The sequence below is a fragment of the Saccopteryx bilineata genome, chromosome 5 (assembly GCF_036850765.1).
Source record: "Saccopteryx bilineata isolate mSacBil1 chromosome 5, mSacBil1_pri_phased_curated, whole genome shotgun sequence".
In the NCBI taxonomy this organism is placed as follows: Eukaryota; Metazoa; Chordata; class Mammalia; order Chiroptera; family Emballonuridae; genus Saccopteryx; species Saccopteryx bilineata.
This window is the reverse complement of record NC_089494.1, coordinates 138,853,179-138,872,817: the sequence shown is the minus strand read 5'-3', so window position 1 is coordinate 138,872,817 and position 19,639 is coordinate 138,853,179. Positions and strand designations below refer to the sequence as shown.

The following is a 19,639-nucleotide window of genomic DNA, read 5'->3' as shown; positions in this document are numbered from 1 at the left end:
TAGGCTTGAACGAATGTCCGCGCCACAGTCTAGGTACCTCCACACCTATGGTCCTCTCGACTCTCAGTTCCAAGTGAAAGCAGCCTTTGCTCAAGTTAGTGAGGAAGGCAGAGTTTCTTTGTCCGACTTATTTCCCTCAGGGTTGATCATATATTTAGCCATTTTTTTGCTCGATCCTACTTTCGCCTTCAGGGTGTGAAACTCTCTCAGATGCTCCCAAGGATAGGTTTTTCTGTCTCTGGTTGTTGAACTTGTTGAAATTTTGGGGAGATTTTTCAGTCCGTGTCCTCACAGCGCCATTTCTATGACGTCCTCCTACATTTTTTTTTAAATAAATTTTTATTAATGGTAATGGGATGACATTAATAAATCAGGGTACATATATTCAAAGAAAACATGTCTAGGTTATTTTGTCATTAAATTATGTTGCGTACCCCTCGCCCAAAGTCAGATTGTCCTCTGCCATCCTCTATCTAGTTCTCTGTGCCCCTCCCCCTAACTCTCTCCCTCCCTCCCTCCTTCCCATGTCCTCCCTCCCCCCACCCCTGGTAACCACCACACTCTTGTCCATGTCTCCTAGTCTCATTTTTATGTTCCACCAATGTATGGAATCATGTAGTTCTTGTTTTTTTCTGATTTACTTATTTCACTCCTTATAATGTTATCAAGATCCCACCATTTTGCTGTAAAAGATCTGATGTCATCATTTCTTATGGCTGAGTAGTATTCCATAGTGTATATGTGCCACATCTTCTTTATCCAGTCTTCTATTGAAGGGCTTTTTGGTTGTTTCCATGTCTTGGCCACTGTGAACAATGCTGCAATGAACATGGGGCTACATGTGTCTTCACGTATCAATGTTTCTGAGGTTTCGGGGTATATACCCAGTAGAGCGATAGCTGGGTCATAAGGTAGTTCTATTTGCAGTTTTTTGAGGAACCACCATACTTTCCTCCATAATGGTTGTACTACTTTACAGTCCCACCAACAGTGAATGAGGGTTCCTTTTTCTCCACAGCCTCTCCAACATTTGCTATTACCCGTCTTGTTGATAATAGCTAATTTAACAGGTGTGAGGTGGTATCTCATTGTAGTTTTGATTTGCATTTCTCTAATAACTAATGAAGCTGAGCATCTTTTCATATATCTGTTGGCCATTTGTATCTCTTCCTGGGAGAAGGGTCTGTTCATGTCCTCTTCCCATTTTTTTATGGGATTGTTTGTTTGTTTGTTTGTTGTTCAGTTTTATGAGTTCTTTGTAAATTTTGGATATTAGGCCCTTATCTGAGCTGTTGTTTGAAAATATCATTTCCCATTTAGTTGGCTGTCTGTTTATTTTTATATCAGTTTCTCTTGCTGAGCAAAAACTTTTTATTCTGATGTAGTCCCATTCATTTATCTTTACCTTCACTTCTCTTGCCATTGGAGTCAAGTTCATAAAATGTTCTTTCAAACCCAGGTCCATGATTTTAGTACCTATGTCTTCTTCTATGTACTTTATTGTTTCAGGTCTTATATTTAGGTCTTTGATCCATTTTGAATTAATTTTAGTACACGGGGACAGGCGGTAGTCGAGTTTCATTCTTTTGCATGTGGCTTTCCAGTTTTCCCAACACCATTTGTTGAAGAGGCTTTCTTTTCTCCATTGTGTGTTGTTGGCCCCTTTATCAAAGATTATTTGACCATATATATGTGGTTTTATTTCTGGGCTTTCTATTCTGTTCCATTGGTCTGAGTGTCTATTTTTCTGCCAATACCATGCTGTTTTGATTATCGTGGCCCTATAATATAGTTTAAAGTCAGGTATTGTAATGCCCCCAGTTTCATTCTTTTTCTTTAGGATTGTTTTAGCTATTCGGGGTTTTTTATAGTTCCATATAAATCTGATGATTTTTTGTTCCATTTCTTTAAAAAATCTCATACAGATTTTGATGGGAATTGCATTAAATTTGTATATTGCTTTGGGTAATATGGCCATTTTGATTATATTTATTCTTCCTATCCAAGAACAAGGAATATTTTTCCATCTCATTGTATCTTTTTCGATTTCCCTTAACAATGCTTTGTAATTTTCATTATATAGGTCCTTTACATTCTTTGTTATGTTTATTCCTAGGTATTTTATTTTTTTTGTTGCAATCGTGAAGGGGATTCTTTTTTTGAGTTCATTTTCTAATATTTCATTGTTGGCATATAGAAAGGCTATGGACTTTTGTATGTTAATTTTGTATCCTGCGACCTTACTGTATTGGTTTATTGTTTCTAATAATCTTTTTGTGGAGTCCTTCGGGTTTTTGATGTATAGGATCATATCATCAGCAAAAAGTGATACCTTTACTTCTTCTTTTCCGATATGGATGCCTTTTATTTCTTTGTCTTGTCTGATTGCTCTGGCCAGAACTTCTAGCACCACGTTAAATAAGAGTAGAGAGAGTGAACAACCCTGTCTTGTTCCTGATTTAAGGTAGAAAGTCCTCAGTTTTATGCCATTTAATATGATGTTGGCTGATGGTTTATCATATATGGCCTTTATCATGTTGAGATATTTTCCTTCTATACCCATTTTGTTGAGAGTCTTAAACATAAAATTGTGTTGTATTTTATCAAAAGCCTTTTCTGCATCTATTGATAAGATCATGTGGTTTTTGTTCTTTGTTTTGTTGATATGGTGTATTACATTAACCGTTTTGCGTATGATGAACCATCCTTGAGATTCTGGGATGAATCCCACTTGATCATGATGTATTATTTTTTTAATATGTTGTTGTATTCGGTTTGCCAGTATTTTGTTTAGTATTTTAGCATCTGTATTCATTAGAAATATTAGTCTGTAGTTTTCTTTCTTTGTGCCATCCTTGCCAGGTTTTGGTATGAGGGTTATGTTGGCCTCATAAAATGTGTTTGGAAGTATTTCTTCTTCTTCAATTTTTTGGTAGACTTTCAGTAGAATAGGAACCAAGTCTTCTTTGAATGTTTGATAGAATTCACTAGTATAACCGTCTGGGCCTGGACTTTTATTTTGGGGAGGTTTTTAATAGTTTTTTCTATTTCCTCCCTGCTGATTGGTCTGTTTAGGCTTTCTGCTTCTTCATGACTCAGTCTAGGAAGGTTGTATTGTTCTAGGAATTTATCCATTTCTTCTAGATTGTTGTATTTGGTGGCATATAATTTTTCATAGCATTCTACAATAATTCTTTGTATATCTATGATGTCTGTGGTGATCTCTCCTCTTTCATTTTGGTATTTATTTATTTAAGTCCTGTGCCTTTTTTCCTTGGTGAGTCTTGCCAAGGGTTTGTCAATTTTGTTGATCTTTTCAAAGAACCAGCTCCTTGTTTTATTGATTTTTTCTATAGTTTTTCTGTTCTCTATTTCGTTTATTTCTGCTCTGATTTTTATTATCTCCTTTCTGCGGCTGGTTTTGGGTTGTCTTTGTTCTTCTTTTTCTAGTTCCTTAAGGTGTGAAGTTAAGTGGTTTACTTCGGCTCTCTCTTGTTTGTTCATATAGGCCTGAAGTGATATGAACTTTCCTCTTAATACTGCTTTTCCTGCATCCCAGAGATTCTGATATGTCGTATTTTCATTTGTCTGTATATATCTTTTGATCTCTGCGCTTATTTCTTCTTTGACCCATTCATTTTTTAGAAGTATGTTGTTTAGTTTCCACATTTTTGTGGGTTTTTCCCCCTCTTTTTTGCAGTTAAATTCTAGTTTCAAGGCTTTATGATCAGAAAATATGCTTGGTACAATTTCAATTTTTCTAAATTTGCTGATATTGTCTTTGTGGCCCAACATATGGTCAATTCTTGAGAATGTTCCATGTACACTAGAGAAAAATGTATACTCTGTCGCTTTGGGATGAAGTGTCCTGTAGATGTCTATCATATCCAGGTGTTCTAGTATTTCGTTTAAGGCCACTATATCTTTATTGATTCTCTGTTTGGATGACCGATCTAGAGTCGTCAGCGGTGTATTGAGGTCTCCAAGTATGATTGTATTTTTGTTAGTTTTTGTTTTAAGGTCAATAAGTAGCTGTCTTATATGTTTTGGTGCTCCTTGGTTTGGTGCATATATATTAAGGATTGTTATGTCTTCTTGATTCAACTTCCCCTTAATCATTATGAAATGACCATTTTTGTCTCTGAGTACTTTTTCTGTCTTGTAGTCAGCATTATTAGATATGAGTATTGCTACACCTGCTTTTCTTTGGGGTGTTGTTTGCTTGGAGTATTGTTTTCCAGCCTTTCACTTTGAATTTGTTTTTATCCTTGTTGCTTAGATGTGTTTCTTATAGGCAGCATATAGTTGGATTTTCTTTTTTAATCCATTCTGCTACTCTGTGTCTTTTTATTGGTAAGTTTAATCCATTTACATTTAGTGTAATTATTGACACTTGTGGGTTCCCTACTGCCATTTTTTAAATTGCTTTCTGTTAGTTTTGTATCTAGTTTGATTCTTCTCTTTTGTTTTTCTATCATTTGTTTTTGTTTGTTTGTGTTCCATACTTCTTTCCTCTGTTGCTACCTTTTTTAAGTCAAGTGTTTTTGTGGTGGTTTTTTCAAGGGTGGTTACCATTAAGTAATGAAAAGGGTACCTACCATATTCATTGTAGTACCCTATCTTATAAGTATTTCTGCACTTCATCGTCCTTTGCTACTGTTAATCTCCATCCTCTCCCCCCTTTTTTTCCTTTGTTGTCACAGTTTAAGTTTGGTTTTATTGTGTTCTTGGTGGAGCTGTTACTTGTGGTGTTGTTTTCTTTTGTTCTTTGGATCTGGTTGGAAAACCCCCTTTAGTATTTCCTGGAGTGGGTACTTTCTGTTGATAAATTCTCTCATCTTTTCTGTATTTGTGAATGTTTTTATATCTCCTTCATACTTGAAGGATAGCTTTGATGGGTATAGTATTCTTGGCTGAAAGTTCCTCTCTTTCAGGGCTTTAAATATTGGGGTCCACTCTCTTCTAGCTTGTAGAGTTTCTGCTGAGAAATCTGATGATAATCTAATAGGCCTTCCTTTATATGTTGTACTCTTCTTTTCCCTGGCTGCCTTGAGAATTTTTTCTTTGTCATTGGTTTGTGTCATCTTTATTATGATGTGCCTTGGAGTGGGTTTGTTGGGGTTAAGAAAACTCGGTGTTCTGTTTGCTTCTTGATTTTGAGGCTTTAGTTCTTTCCACAGGCTTCGGAAGTTCTTGTCTATTATTTGTTTGAGTATATTCTCCATTCCATTTTCTTTCTCTTCTCCCTCTGATATACTTATTATTCTTATGTTATTCTTTCTGATGGAGTCAGACAAGTCCTGTAGGGCTTTCTCGTTTTTTATTATTTTTGAGTCTCTTTCTTCTTCTCTCTGTTGTGCCTCAAGTTGTTTGTCTTCTATTTCACTAATCCTATCTTCAATCTGGGCTGTTCTGTTAGCTAAGCTTGTTACCTCGATTTTTCAGCTCGTGAATTGAGTTTTTCATTTCTGTTTGATTTGTTTTAATAGTTTCAATTTCCTTGGTAATATATTCTTTGTGTTCATTGAGTTGTTTTCTGATCTCCCTATATTGCCTTTCTGTCTTTTCTTGTATATCTCTGAGTATTTTTAAGATTTATATTTTAAATTCTCTGTCATTTAGCTCCAAGGCTTCCAATATGTTAAGTCTTTTCTCCATAGATTTTTCCACATCTATTTGTGTTACCTCTCTTTCTTTTGTATCCATAATATTCGATTTCCTCTTTCTTATTGGCATCTGAGGGTGGTCTTGTTGATAGCACTAATTAGAATTAATAAAGAGTAAAAATTAAAAAAAAAAAGAAAGTAAAACACCCCACAAAAAAAACAGTAATAATTTATTATTTCCCCCTTTTTTCTTTCTTCTCTTTCCCTCCTCTCCCCTCCTCAGGGAAATATCATGCCTATAATGGAGGGCCTGATTTGGGGTGAAGAGTTCAAGGGGCAAAAAAAGGGAGTAGGGACCTACTAAATGCAAAAAAAAAAAAAAAAGAAAATTTTAGACAAGCATAAGATGATTTGTTTGTAAGTGATGGTCAACTAAGAGATATAATGAGAGGGATAAGAGGGAACCAGCAAAAAGGACCAAAAAAAGAATAATAAAGAAGAAAAAAATAAAATAATAAGTAAAAATCTGTTGTATTAAGTGGAGCGAAGACTAAATACAATGGAGACCTTGGGTTGGGAGGACCCAAAATGCCACAAAAATAAACAAACAAGAAAAAAACAAAAACAAAAGCAAAAAAGCAAAATAAAGCCAAAAAAAGCCTTGAGTCCCAAATTAACTAATTTGTTCGTGATTGAGGATTAAATGGGAGGAAAGTAAAATGAGAAAAGAAAAAACGAATAGAAAGGAAAAAATAAGAAAAAGAGAAAAATGAAGGAAGAAATAAAAAAGGAAGAGAAAAAAACAAAATAAAGCAAAACAAAAAAAAACAAAAGAGGAGAGAGTGAGAGTTAAGTGTTTTGGAGGATAACCTTAAAGGAGGGTGAGGATGAAGAAGAGAAATAAAATGTACCACTCATGGGTAGTGTATTTCAAGAAAAGGGAAGCATAAGATGGGCAGAGAATAGAAGGACCGAGGTGGAGGAATTAAAGGCAATAAGATAGAAGAAACAAACAACAACAAAAAAAAATTAGTGGAACAAGTTGTAAAGTCTGTGGATTTTTCTTGATTTTGAGAGGTTAACTTCTTCCTTTTTCTTTTCTCTCCCTCTTCCTGGTCGGTGACTCTGTACCCCAGGCTCTGCCCTTGTGTCACACTTAGGTAGGGATTTGCAGTTGATGGGATTCTATGGCAATGTCATATAATTGGCTTTAGTCTTGCTGGTAGTCAAGGCTTGTTGGCGTTTGCAGGGTCCAACGATGAGAGAGTTTGCTTTCCTGGATTCTCTCTCCTAGTCCCCCCTTCCTGAATTAGCAGCCTGCTGATCCAGCTATAAGGCTGCAACTGCTTCTGCCTGGGGAGTAGTAAGAGGCTCAAAGAGCTGGCAAATCCCCACTCTATCCCCACTCAGTGCAAGGCTTTGGGAAAGGCTCTGGCAGTCAGGGCCTCCAGTGTAATCAGGCGGGGGTGGGAGTCAATTGCTGTCAAGGTGACTGTTCAGCGCCTAGCATTCAGTTGGACCTCTCAACCAGGCTTTCCACACTTTGTAGCCTGTTTTGGCTGGGAAGAAGAGGCACTAGTCTCTGCTTGCGACTAGTGTAGTATAGATCTTATTATCTGCCAAGTCCTTCTTGTTAGCGTTTATCCCTTAATATGGAGCCTCTATCAATCAGAAGTTGCCCCCGCCCCTTTAGCAAGAGGCACTAAAAAATATCACGGCTCTTGTCTTGGGTCGCTGAACTGAGAGAGATCTTATCAATTAGAACCGAGGGTGCACAGATTTCATGGGTTAAGCTAATTTCAGTGATTGGGTCGCAGCTGTGCTCCCGAAGGTATTTTAGGCTGCCTGCGTGCACCCCTCCCCCAATGCTTGATTGTTAGCTTGAATGGCTGGGTGACGTGACCCGCCCACGGAGAGAATCTCCCAAGTAGAAGACCACCCTGGTGCCTCTCCCGCTCGCCCTGCCGCTGGCGGCTGGATCGCACCAGGCACAGGATAATGGGGCACCCTGGGTGTGCGGGCCAGTAGGGCGCTCTGGGCGTGTGGAATGCCCAGGGCACGTGCGCAAATGGGGTGCTCCGGGCACCGGTGGCTGGCAACTCTCACTCGCAGTGCGCGGGCCGCTGGGAACGTTAGCGGTGCTCGCTCTGCAACCGGACCGGGTGCACCAGCGGCTGCTCGCCGCTCCGGAGTGTGGGCGGTGCTCGCTCTGTAACCGGACTGGGCGCGCGCCCACGGCTGCTCGCGGCTCCCGAGTGTGGGTGGTGCTCGCTCTGCAACCGGACCGGGCACGCCGGTGGCTGCTCGCCGCTCCGGAGTGTGGGCGGTGCTCGCTCTGCAACTGGACCGGGCGCGCGCCCGCGGCTGCCGAGTGTGGGCTGACTCACCACAGGCGCACTCCCTCGCGGCTTGAATGAACGTCCCTGCGGTAGCTTCCTCCACACCCTCGTCTCTCAGATTCAGGTGATAACAGTCCTTTCGCTTTCAGTTTGTGTGGAACTCCGGAATGCTCCGAGGATAAATTTTTCTGTTTCTAGTTGATAAATTTGTTGTGATTTAGGGGAGATCTGTCGGACGCGCTGCTCACGGCGCCATTTCCGTGACGTCACTCTCCTACATTTTCAAAAGAATTCCATTCTATGCAAATTTATTTAATCTCTAATGTAGGGTATTTTTTCTGCCATTGGAAGATAAAACAATGAAACTAAGTAAAAATAAAAGCCCTATTCTTTCTGTTTTTTCTTCCTTTTAAAACTCTACATACATAGATTTTGGTAGGTTTAAACTTCACCTAGAAAAATATGATATTTCACACTTTGACTGACTTTTAGGTTTCCCTTAACATGATGATGTCTTGCTTTTCCAGGGTTTTGAAAGTGTTCCTTTCACGAACAGCCCAACGGATTCCGTATATGACTGGCGGACGGGTTATGAGGATGCTGGCTGTCATACTCCTAGTAGTATTTTGGTTTCTTGCTGGCTGGACTTCATCTGTTTGCCAGAATTTGGAGAGGAAGATTTCTCTCATTGGCCAAGGGAAAACATCTGATCACCTCACCTTCAACATGTGCCTCATTGAGCGCTGGGATTACATGACAGCAGTTGGTACGTGGTCACTTGTTTTGTGTGTTTGTGCCCCTTTTCCAGTAGCATTAAAATAGACTTCTTTAGAAACTTGTCCAACCCTTTCACGAAACCTAAAGGAATTTCACCTCATATGGTTTTGGTAAAACACTATTATGAAAAGGATAATAATTATATGTGGAATGAAAACTATTCCTGAAAGTTTCCATTAATTTTCAAAGGTATGGAGCTTTGTTATAAAAATGTCAAGTAAGTGAGGAAGAAGATTTGCAATTAATGAAGATTTTCAAAGGTATGGAGCTTTGTTGTAAAAATGTCAAGTAAGTGAGGAAGAAGATTTGCAATTAATGAAGGCAACTTCTTTGTATAGAAAGACTTTCTCTTTTCATTCTATCAGTGTGTTTCCATTTATTAACAGTAGCTATTCTCTTAAGTTATTTCTTTATTTGGGAGAAAAATGGAAACATGCTGGTATTTTTTTACATAGGTTTGGTTCTATGATATATCAAACTTGATATCAAGGGCATTCTTTTTGTAGAGATTTTCTCTGCAAGATCTCTAATTAATCTGTCTTTCCTATGAAGATTATTTATTAGGACTTAGTATGACCCAATAGCAAAGCCAAGCTAGTTGGGAATAGTAAGAGTTATGTGACTGAGAAACTGGAGAACTTGGAAGAACCACATAATGGCTTGGACCAAAGCCATACATTATTTTTCTGACACCTTAGTTTTTTGAAAAACAAAGAAGAAAATCCCATAGGAATCTGTCTTTTGTTACTATTAGGCTGTTTTAAGCTAAGACTCCAAAGATACAAAATAAAAGAAACCATACCTTTATAATTTTGTTGTTTCCATTCCCCACAATAAGTCATGGGACAAATCTTATATTAGTTGGCATATATCAAGAATAAACACAGGTTTAATTTCCATTTTCTCTCTTCCCCATATTTGGCAATTGTTGGTTGACTATTTAGTATTTTGCTAGAACCTAATAAAATATATTTAGTTTACAATTTAACCAGAACAATATTTTTATGGGCTAGATGTTTTAAGAATCTTGTAGGCCTGATATTTATAATAATAAAGCAAGGTAGGAAATAGTTATAATGATAATATATAAAGCCAATCATTATTTTGAGCAATATCAAAGAAGACGTTAAAAGATCCATATCATTAGATATCAATATCTATAGCAGAAGGAAAAGCATAGAACTAAGGTAAGAAACAACTCTGATTCTGACTTTAGTTTGAATATTAAAATTAAACAAATTATATAGACATAAAATTTTCACTCAATGGAAACCTCTAATGGTATTTTACATTCTTCAATCCAAGTTAGCCAAACTAAGAAAAATCATTTGCCTGCATTTCTATGAAGAAAACTCACTATATTCTTTTCTGTTTTACAAAGAATATAATAATCACAATACATGGTGAGGCGTCATTGGGTAGAGAATAAATAAGTAGGAAGCATTGTCTGTTTACCTAGCATTCTTGTACTTTTGTACATACTGGTTTGGAGATGTGTGCAAGGCCTTTAAAAATTTATTTTGTACTCTGTAGAAGATCACATTTGTGATTTATATGTAGAAATAAAGATATATAATTTATGATAATCTGAAATTCATTTTATATAAAATCTCTTGTATATATATATATATATATATATAAGTGAGAATCTTATACAATGAACAAGATCCACTGAGTGCCTATAGAGTCTGTAGTACTATTTTGTACTATTTTGCTTTGCAGGAAGTGTAAAATGTATAAATGCCTTAGTGCTCATCAATTAGCTTATTGGTTTATGTAGATAAATGAGAATTGTTAAAAAATAGTAAAAAGCAAAATTAGGTGGTAAAGACTCTAGGCTCAATAGTATTTCAATAAGGAAAATAGCACTTTGGACCAGAACCCAGGAATCTTCATAAAAGAGAAGTTCTTTGAGCCATGGGTGATATTTAGATCAGCAGATTTCAACCCTTTTCATCTGATAACACACATAAACTAATTACTAAAATTCTGCAGCACACCAAAACTATATATATATTTTTTGCTGATTTGACACAAAAAATTCAGTATAATTTTTTTTCATTTATACCAGATGGCTATTGTGGGGCAGCTGTGCTAGGCTTGCTTGCTGGTTTACAGGCTCAAAGCCCTTTGCCTAATTAGTGCATGAGCACATGGCAGCGCCAAGTGTGTGTGGCCTATATAAGGCTCTGGGGGCTCGTGCTCAAGGGGATTGCGATGGTGGATTGTATGCCCAGCACTGTGAGGGGCCATTTTGCTGTGCTCTTTTTTGCCTGAGAGGTGGTTTCTCGGCCGTGTGTCCGCCCAACCCTTTCCAGCTGCGCAGTTTTTCTACCATCTGCCTGAATCCAAAGTGAGCCTGCCTGGCCTCAGTACTGGTATTACAGCTACTGTTGTTTTGGCTGTTGTCATTTTTTTTTTTTTTTACAATCTAAGGCAGGGGTCCCCAAACTTTTTACACAGGGGGCCAGTTCACTGTCCCTCAGACCATTGGAGGGCTGGACTATAAAAAATACTATAAACAAATCCCTATGCACACTACACATATCATATTTTAAAGTAAAAAAACAAAATGGGAACAAATACAATATTTAAAATAAAGAACAAGTAAATTTAAATCAGCAAACTGACCAGTACTTCAATGTGAACTATGGGCCTGCTTTTGCCTAATGAGATGGTCAATGTCCGGTTCCATATTTGTCACTGCTTGCTGTAACAAGTGATATGATGTGCTTCCGGGGCCGTGACGTGTGCATCCTGTGTTACCCGAAGTAGTACTGTACGTGAGTGATGCCGCACTTTGCGACGTCTCACTGACCAACAATGAAAGAGGTGCCCCTTCCAGAAGTGTGGCGGGGGCCGGATAAATGGCTTCAGGGGGCCACATGCGGCCCACGGGCCGTAGTTTGGGGACCCCTGATCTAAGGGAACAGAGGTCAATGCCTCTGAATAAATAGTCAGGTACTACGTGTTTGAAAAAAATTTTAACCAGTTTAAAATTGCTGATTTAGATTCCTGTAAAGAGGTATAGAGAACGTTCCCTTTGATAGGAATAGTGGTGAAGGTGTGTAAGAATTGTGTGAAACATGAAGGAAATGCCTAGTGAGAAAAGAGGATTATGTTGGAATCCATTGTGAATAATGATGAATGGTTAGGTTTATTGTGCGTTTTAGAAAACCTGCTATGAGAATTCAGAGAACCAGGAGAGTTCAGTCTAGATTGCTTTTAAAACATATATTTTTAAGTGAAATATACCACATTTAGGGATTTTGGAGTTGGAATTATTAGAATGGAAAAGGACTTAGAGCAATGTTTCTCAAAGTATGGTCTCAGAACCAGGAGCAGCAGCAGCATTGGAAATGGGCTGGACATGCAAATCCTTGGGCCAGTGTCCAGACTTCCTCATTCTGAGGTAGTGGCTCCTGGCAATCTGTGTGACAAGCCCACCTGGTGATTCTGATGTTACTAAAGTATAGAATACTGACTCAGAAAAGTAATCAGGTGAACTTCATAGAGTGTAATGATCATTTATTTCAGCTGTGCTCTGTGTATTTCAGAACACACTTTCCATATCGCTGATCAACCACTAGAACAGTCTTCAGAATGATTATTTCAAGTGTTGTCTTGTATCCTGTCTTCATATCTCCAAATGACCCATGTTTCTCTTTTCTCCAAGAGGATCCCTCCTTAAAAATCAAGTAGGAGACATCAGATGGGAGTGTCTCCTAATTCTTGACTACATATCTAAAAATCTTCCTATATTCTTACTGAGTCTTATTTTTTCTCCCTCTTACTATCTGAGCTAACTCCTGTGCCATTTTCATCCAATATTGAAGCTCATTTCCAGTGACCTTTCTCATTTTTCATGACTTTTCTGTCAACTGAGACTCCCCTACCTCCCAAATTAGTCATTGAAGAATTCCATCTGACCACAACTTTCTCTCCTACCTTATCTAACTACTCCTTCTACAATAGATCTTTTGTGTCATGGGCTATTTTTATTGTATTTTGCTGCCACTAAATTCTGCCTTTCTCCAGAGAGAAAGCTTACCAAGTAGCAATGTTTTTTTCCTACCTGCCAGGAGAAAAATGTGGAAAAAAAATAGGCACTTTTTAATATTTCTGGATAATGCCAGGAAAGGGGACATAAAGGGAAAGGAGGACCCTGAGCCCACTTTTCTAGAGACCCTGAGATGGGTTAGACGAGAAAGGATGGAGATCCGTAGGCCAAGAGGGCCACTGCGAACACAGTTCCTTGGACAATACCAAGGTCCATTAAAGTAAGGAGGCAGAGAGAAGCCCGAGAGGAGTATGCGGAGAAGATCTAGGTCATGGCTTTAGGAATAAGAAGTAGCCAGACTTGAGAGACAGGAGTTAAAGTCGTTAAATGATAACATTAGAGTCTCCTAGAAAATAAAAGGCTAGTGATAAGATAGAGACCAAAGGGTAAGAGGAAGTTAAATGTTGAGGGTGGCGTTTTTTTTGTTATCTCCCAGTCATTGTCTGTGTCCTAACTACAGGGACACCTTAGTTTCAATAATATGCTTTTCCTACAGTGACAAAATTTTCTAAAGAAAAATCAAGACACATGATTTAACAGTGGTAACAGCTTTTTGAAATGAGGACTGTCTTGAAAAATCAAAGACATGTGGTTGCTGTAATTTTTTTTACACAGCCCTAGAGATTTTATTAATCTTTCAGCATGTTACATTTGATATTCTATATTTAGTTGTGCTTAATTTAATGTTTTCTAATGTGCAGCATATGCCTCTTTGCAGTTTGTTTTATATATATATATTTCTTTAAGTAGCATGTTTACCACTAGATTTTTTTATATTCTAGCTCTTACTCAAGAGTGAATTCATGCATCTTTAGTCATTCAAAAAGCAACCTGCACTGAAAGCTGAGTTATTCCGTTTCCTAAGCAGCAGAGTTTCCCTGTGGGAGATGCTGTAGAGAGGCAGGCGGTGGGTTGTACCATAAGATTGTGGGGAATTTTTGTCAGGAAGCTGCATATGCTTATATTGGTGGCAGATGCCAGTCTAGAATGAAAGAAAAAGCTATTGTTAATAACTTATTGATAAACATGCATTCTAGATCGTGCATTCCAGATCAGCTCCTTTTTTCAAATACAAAATGAAGAGCCATTTGAAAGAATGCAGTACTGATTTTTCTACTGAAGTAGAACTCTAGTTAGAAATATGAGTAATAATTAATTTTTTTAATTTAGAAGTTAAAATGAATGAGATGACTGATCAGTTAGAGTATAAGTTTAAGGTAATAGTTTTAAAGAATAGGTTAATTCTATTTTTGCTTACTGCTCCAAAACTGCTCAAACAGTGCTTTTTTTCTACCACAATTCTTACAGATGGAAGAAACAAAAAACAGCTTGGAAAAAAATCTCTGAGCCTCTATGAACCTCAGTTTATTCTTTAAGGAAATATTTTAAAACATAAAAAAAATAAATAAAAAATCTGTCTGAATTCCATTGTTTTTTGTGTCTATCTATAATTTTTAATATTCATTGTTTGTCCTGTATTAAAAAATATGAGGTAAGCTTTAATAGAAAACAAATACGCATATGAACATTGCAACCATGGAAGACAGATGGATATTGGACAATGTGAGAAGTGTTTTATAGCCTATTTTTCTGGGGGTTCTGTTTGTATTTTTGTTTGTTTGTTTTAATGGTTTTCTTTTATCTGATGGAAAGAGAATTTCAAAATTTGGGTGTATCAGAGTATTTCTAGATCAGACTACAATCCCTATAGAGACTTAATTGTTGTCCTTATACTATTCATCATCATGTAACTCAGCACTTTGAATTTTTCTGAGTATATTTAGTTAGTATAGTATTTGTCGCCCACTGAAGACAAAAGAAAGTATTTTTATATCTGCTCAATCCTCTTTCTTCTCCCAGTCTGGTAGCTATGTGCTCCTCAGCAACATTGCCTATATGCTCACTGTGCTCCTGACACCTAATTAAGTGTCTGTCAGTCAGAGGCTCTTGGTAAGTATTTGTTGAGAGTAAAGAATGAGTTCAATTCCCTTTATGTTGTGATATTTTCTGTGGTTGGGATTAGACCAGTGTAAGGAAACATGTTTAACTCTAAAAATCCAGGAGTTGCACATTTGTGCCCAGTTTCATTTTATTTAATTTTTAATTTTATTTTTATTAAATGAGAGGAGAGGAGACAGAGAGACAGACTCCCACATGCACCCCAGCTGGGATCAACTGGGCAAGCCCTCTATGGGGCGATGTTCTGCCCATCTGGGGCTGATGCTCCATTGCTCAGCAACCAAGCCATTCCCAGTTTCATTTTAATGGGAAAAGTGTATGTTCATATTTGGGGAAGTGTTTTTGAGAAAATTATATAAACTGAATTGGCAAGCCCCATACCTTTTATAAAATTTTGTCTCTGACTTATCCAATAGTCAAAATAAGAGGTTGGTACAAATTTGGCATGACAGATCAGAATTATCGTTTTTTAAATATTGTGTAGTGCATTGATAAATATTGAAGTAAAATAAAACATATTTGCTTTTTATAAAATATGTTTATTATTTCACCATTTGAGCTTTATAAAGAATAAAGGGGTTGGGGCAGGGAAACATGCTAATAGAGAAAGCAAGTAACCCAAATCATACTCAGTTTGAAAATTATTAGTTTTAGAATTGCCAGGTTTTGTGTTGTTTTTTTTTTATAACTGAGTTACCCTAGTTGGTAAGTTGGTAATCAGTTGTCCAAGTTCAGGATATTTTACAATAGTATTAAAATTTATCATATTAAAAATTTTAAAACAATTGGTTGATACAAATGGATAAATGAGTAGAATTAAGCTTTCACGTCTGAATTAACCTTGCTAATTTTTTTTTTTTGAGAGAGAAAGAGAGACAGATAAGAACCATCTACCTGCAGTTGCATCACTTTAGTTGTTCATTGATTGCTTTCTCATATGTGTCTTGACCGGGGAGCTCCAGCCAAGTTAGTGACCCCTTGATCAAGCCAGCAACCTTGGGCTTCAAGCCAGCGACCGTTGGGCTCAAGCCAGTGACCTTAGAATCAAATCAATTGTCTTGCCTGACCTGTGGTGGCACAGTGATAAAGTGTTGACCTGGAACACTGAGGTCACCGGTTCAAGACCCTGGGCTTGCCTGGTCAAGGCATATATGGGAGTTGATGCTTCCTGCTCCTCCCCCCTTTCTCTCTCTCTCATTCTGTCTCTCCTCTCTAAAATGAATAAATAAATAAAAAGTTAAAAAAAATCAATTGTCTTGTGTTCAAGCTGGTGACCTTGTACTCAAATTGGCAACCCCATGCTCAAGCTGGTGATCTTTGGGCTTTTGAACCTGGGACTCATTGTCCCAGGTTGGTGCTCTATCCATTGTACAATCACCAGTCAGACCCTTTATAATTTTACCCCTAGATTTAGGAAGACCACATCTTGACAGCCAGATTTAGAGTTGCCTGCAGGATCCTTGAGTATAGGGTTCCACATTTGTAATATAGGAATTTAGTAGTAGATGAGGCAATACAATGGAGTTGGTTGCAGCCAGTTTCTGAATACATATTCAGAACATAAACTGAATATACTGACCAGTGAGCAAGATAAGTTAGAATAAGTGGACAGATTCTTAACTTGCTTAAAAGAAACAACACGAGGCTGCAGAAAGTAAGTGATAGGTAAGTGGTAATGTCAAAGACATTTAGGACTTCCATTCTAAATCTTCCATGGCTAAATCTTCATATTAAACTTCAGTAAAGATGTAGGCAAGCACTGAAATATTTCCTCAGTTTCCAGAAGATAGGTGATGATATTCTAATATGAATGAAAAGGGATATAATTGAGAATAAAGCTATTTTGCTGCTTTCTCTAAACTAGCACAAGGATTTAAACAAAAAGTTCTATCCGGGTTTCCAGTTGTTTCCTTTATCTCCTTTATTCACTAGATCTCCCTATAACCCTGATTTTACCCAGCTCTTCTCAACGACATGTATATCATCAAATGACTGTTCCCTGACAAGGACTCTTTTATAAATTAAGACCTCCCCTCAACTCTTCATGGTTGAGAAGTTGAGTAATACATGAAGTTTTTGTGGTTTTAGAAACTCCTCAAGGCTTAACACCCCTTGCTATATATTGTGTTTACCAAGTTTGAAATAAAGACAGAGAGAAAATCTAAGCAATGATTACACAGGTATGGTAGGCTTAGGTTCGAATTTTAAAATATTTCATCCCTTTCAGTATATAACAAAATTGATCACCCCACTATTCAAAAGTACTCATTTATTTTCATGGATTTTACATGAAATATTTATACTACAGAAAGTTAACTCTTTACATTTCTCATCTCATTGACATGCTCTCCTCCCTTGTTCTTCTGCTTCCTGGTAAAATATTTTTAAAATGCAAAACAGAAAATGTGTTTAGTGTCTTTTTTTTTTTCCTGTATTTTTCTGAAGCCGGAAATGGGGAGAGACAGACAGACTCCCGCATGCGCCCGACCGGGATCCACCAGGCACGCCCACCAGGGGGCAACGCTCTGCCCACCAGGGGACGATGCTCTGCCCCTCCGGGGCGTCGCTCTGTTGCGACCAGAGCCACTCTAGCGCCTGGGGCAGAGGCCAAGGAGCCATCCCCAGCGCCCGGGCCATCTTTGCTCCAGTGGAGCCTCGGCTGCGGGAGGGGAAGAGAGAGACAGAGAGGAAGGAGAGGGGGAGGGGTGGAGAAGCAGATGGGCGCTTCTCCTGTGTGCCCTGGCCGGGAATCAAACCCGGGACTTCTGCACGCCAGGCTAACGCTCTACCACTGAGCCAACCGGCCAGGGCCAATGTCTTAATTAGTAGTATATCAATGTTTAGAAGGAACTGAGAAGAAAATGCAACTCAGTGAGTTATGCAGGTAGATTCTAAAATAGCAATTGTTTCTAAGGATTTAAATACTTAATGACCCCAGAAGATTAGGCTGTGTTATGACAGTTGAAATGTGACAGAAGCCCCACTTAATGACTATCAGATAGAATAGAGTTAGACTTCTGCTCCATCTGACTTAGATTAACGTTCATTATTTAGGGTCATTACATCAATCTACTTTTGTGCTAATATGTCCTGTGCCTTCATCCATGCTGCATCACTTGTTACAGTTTATACACATGCATTTTTAATTTGTAATCAAAGGGTAAAAGACTGACCCTGTTGACAGTTCAGTTGTCTTGGCTTGGGCTGGAGTGCCAGAAACTCACACACACTTTTTGAAGGTCTTGCTTCAGTTTTCAGAAAGATTGAAGTGGGGATTGTTTTCCTGTTTATTTATAAACCTGCCACTTCTGAAAAACAGCTTGCTTATTTGAAAAAGTATCTATTTGATGCTAAAAGGCAGAGGATAAATTATGGTATATCTTAATTTTATACTGTAGTGCCGTTTTTCCCCTTTGGACGTTCAAGAAATTCGGCAATAAATGTGAAATTGTAAAAAAAAAAACCAAACCACAAAAACAAACAAACAAACAAACACATGGCGATTGGCTTGGGACAGCATGTGAGGAACATGGGGTAAGAGATGTAACATCCACCTGGTACAAGAACAAACATCGGAGACTTTTAGGAGTATAGATGTAACTTTATTGGCCAGTTTTACCTGCGCAGGGGCAAATTCCCGAGGTGTCCGGAGACACTGTGCTCACAAGGAGCTGCAGATGGGAATCGCACCTAGCACTTACAGCTAAATCTTTTTATAAGCTAAGCAAGCAAGCATAATACAGAAGCAGATGTGGTGGTAACCTATTTGCTAAGGGGTTGCACATAGCATAGCAACAGGGGCTGGGGTCTAGCTCATTGGTGAATTCCAAACATAAACTTCTGATAAGGGTCTTTTAACCAATAGAATGCAAACGTTTGTCTTTTCTTTTCTTTTTTTTCCTCAGCCTCACAGTGTCCCTATCTGTCTCTGCTTCTTGAATGACCTTGGGCATGTTATTCCTAACAGAACAGGAGCAGGACCTGCCTGTAACCCTTAAGTTCCCTGTTCCATTAGTGCCCTGCCTATTTTCTGATCTTCTCTTGGTCCTTACAAGAGACATTAAGTATCTGTGATGACTACTGTTTTCTTCTATGGAATTTCAGGTCCCCTGTGGAACCCTGGGATTTTAAAGGGGGGAAAACATTAAGAAGAAACAAAGATCTCTTTGGTTACTTGAACAACTTAATTGTCAAGAAGATCTGGGCAGATCTTTTTCTTAAATTAAAAGGACTCTCACAGAGACAATTTGGCCAACAGAGCAGCAGAAGAGTTGTCATGACCACATGAATCCTTACTCAGGGGTCAAGCAATGTCCCAAGCCAAGCCTAACTCAGCAACAGTGTCTCAAAGATTTCACAAGCTAGAAATTTAACAAAGAAGTTAGAATTTCTTAACCTTCCAAAAGAGAAAATGGTACTATAAGTATACATTTAAGGTCTAAATTAATTTATTCTTTCTCTTTGCCCTTTACCATCAAACAAATAACTATGCCACAAGGAAGGAAATTATTTTTCCACGGAGGTAAAATATAATTAAACAAAAATATAACCCCTACTACAATCTTTCTAAAGCCTTTCAGAAAGAATGAGTTTCTAGTCACTTAGCCCAAGCTGAGGTGCATCATGCCAATGCTGACAACCTTGCATAAAATGTTGGAGTTTAAAATACATTTTTAAAATGTTAACTAATAAGCCCAATTCCAACCCCTTCCCCAAACAATACACATACAAATAAAAGGAAGAAGGAAATGGACGGAAGTTACTAGGAGATACCGGCCTGCTCCCCTGACACTAACTCAAGATGCCCTGAGGTCTCTCATCTTATTGTTTGTTTACCCTTCTCACATTCATAATCTTTAAGTTGGGTGGGTTCATAGCTCTGAAGTGTCTGGGTTTCC

General features: G+C 38.1%; 1 protein-coding gene across 1 annotated transcript in view; it reads left to right on the top strand.

Annotated features, from left to right (window-relative positions):
- Positions 1–19,639, top strand: part of GPR158 (G protein-coupled receptor 158) — a 532,888-nt gene that overhangs the window by 486,379 nt on the left and 26,870 nt on the right. Inside the window, exon 7 of the mRNA XM_066280852.1 lies at positions 8,473–8,711. Coding sequence (XP_066136949.1) covers positions 8,473–8,711 — 239 coding nt within the window. The remainder of the gene's footprint in view (positions 1–8,472; positions 8,712–19,639) is intronic.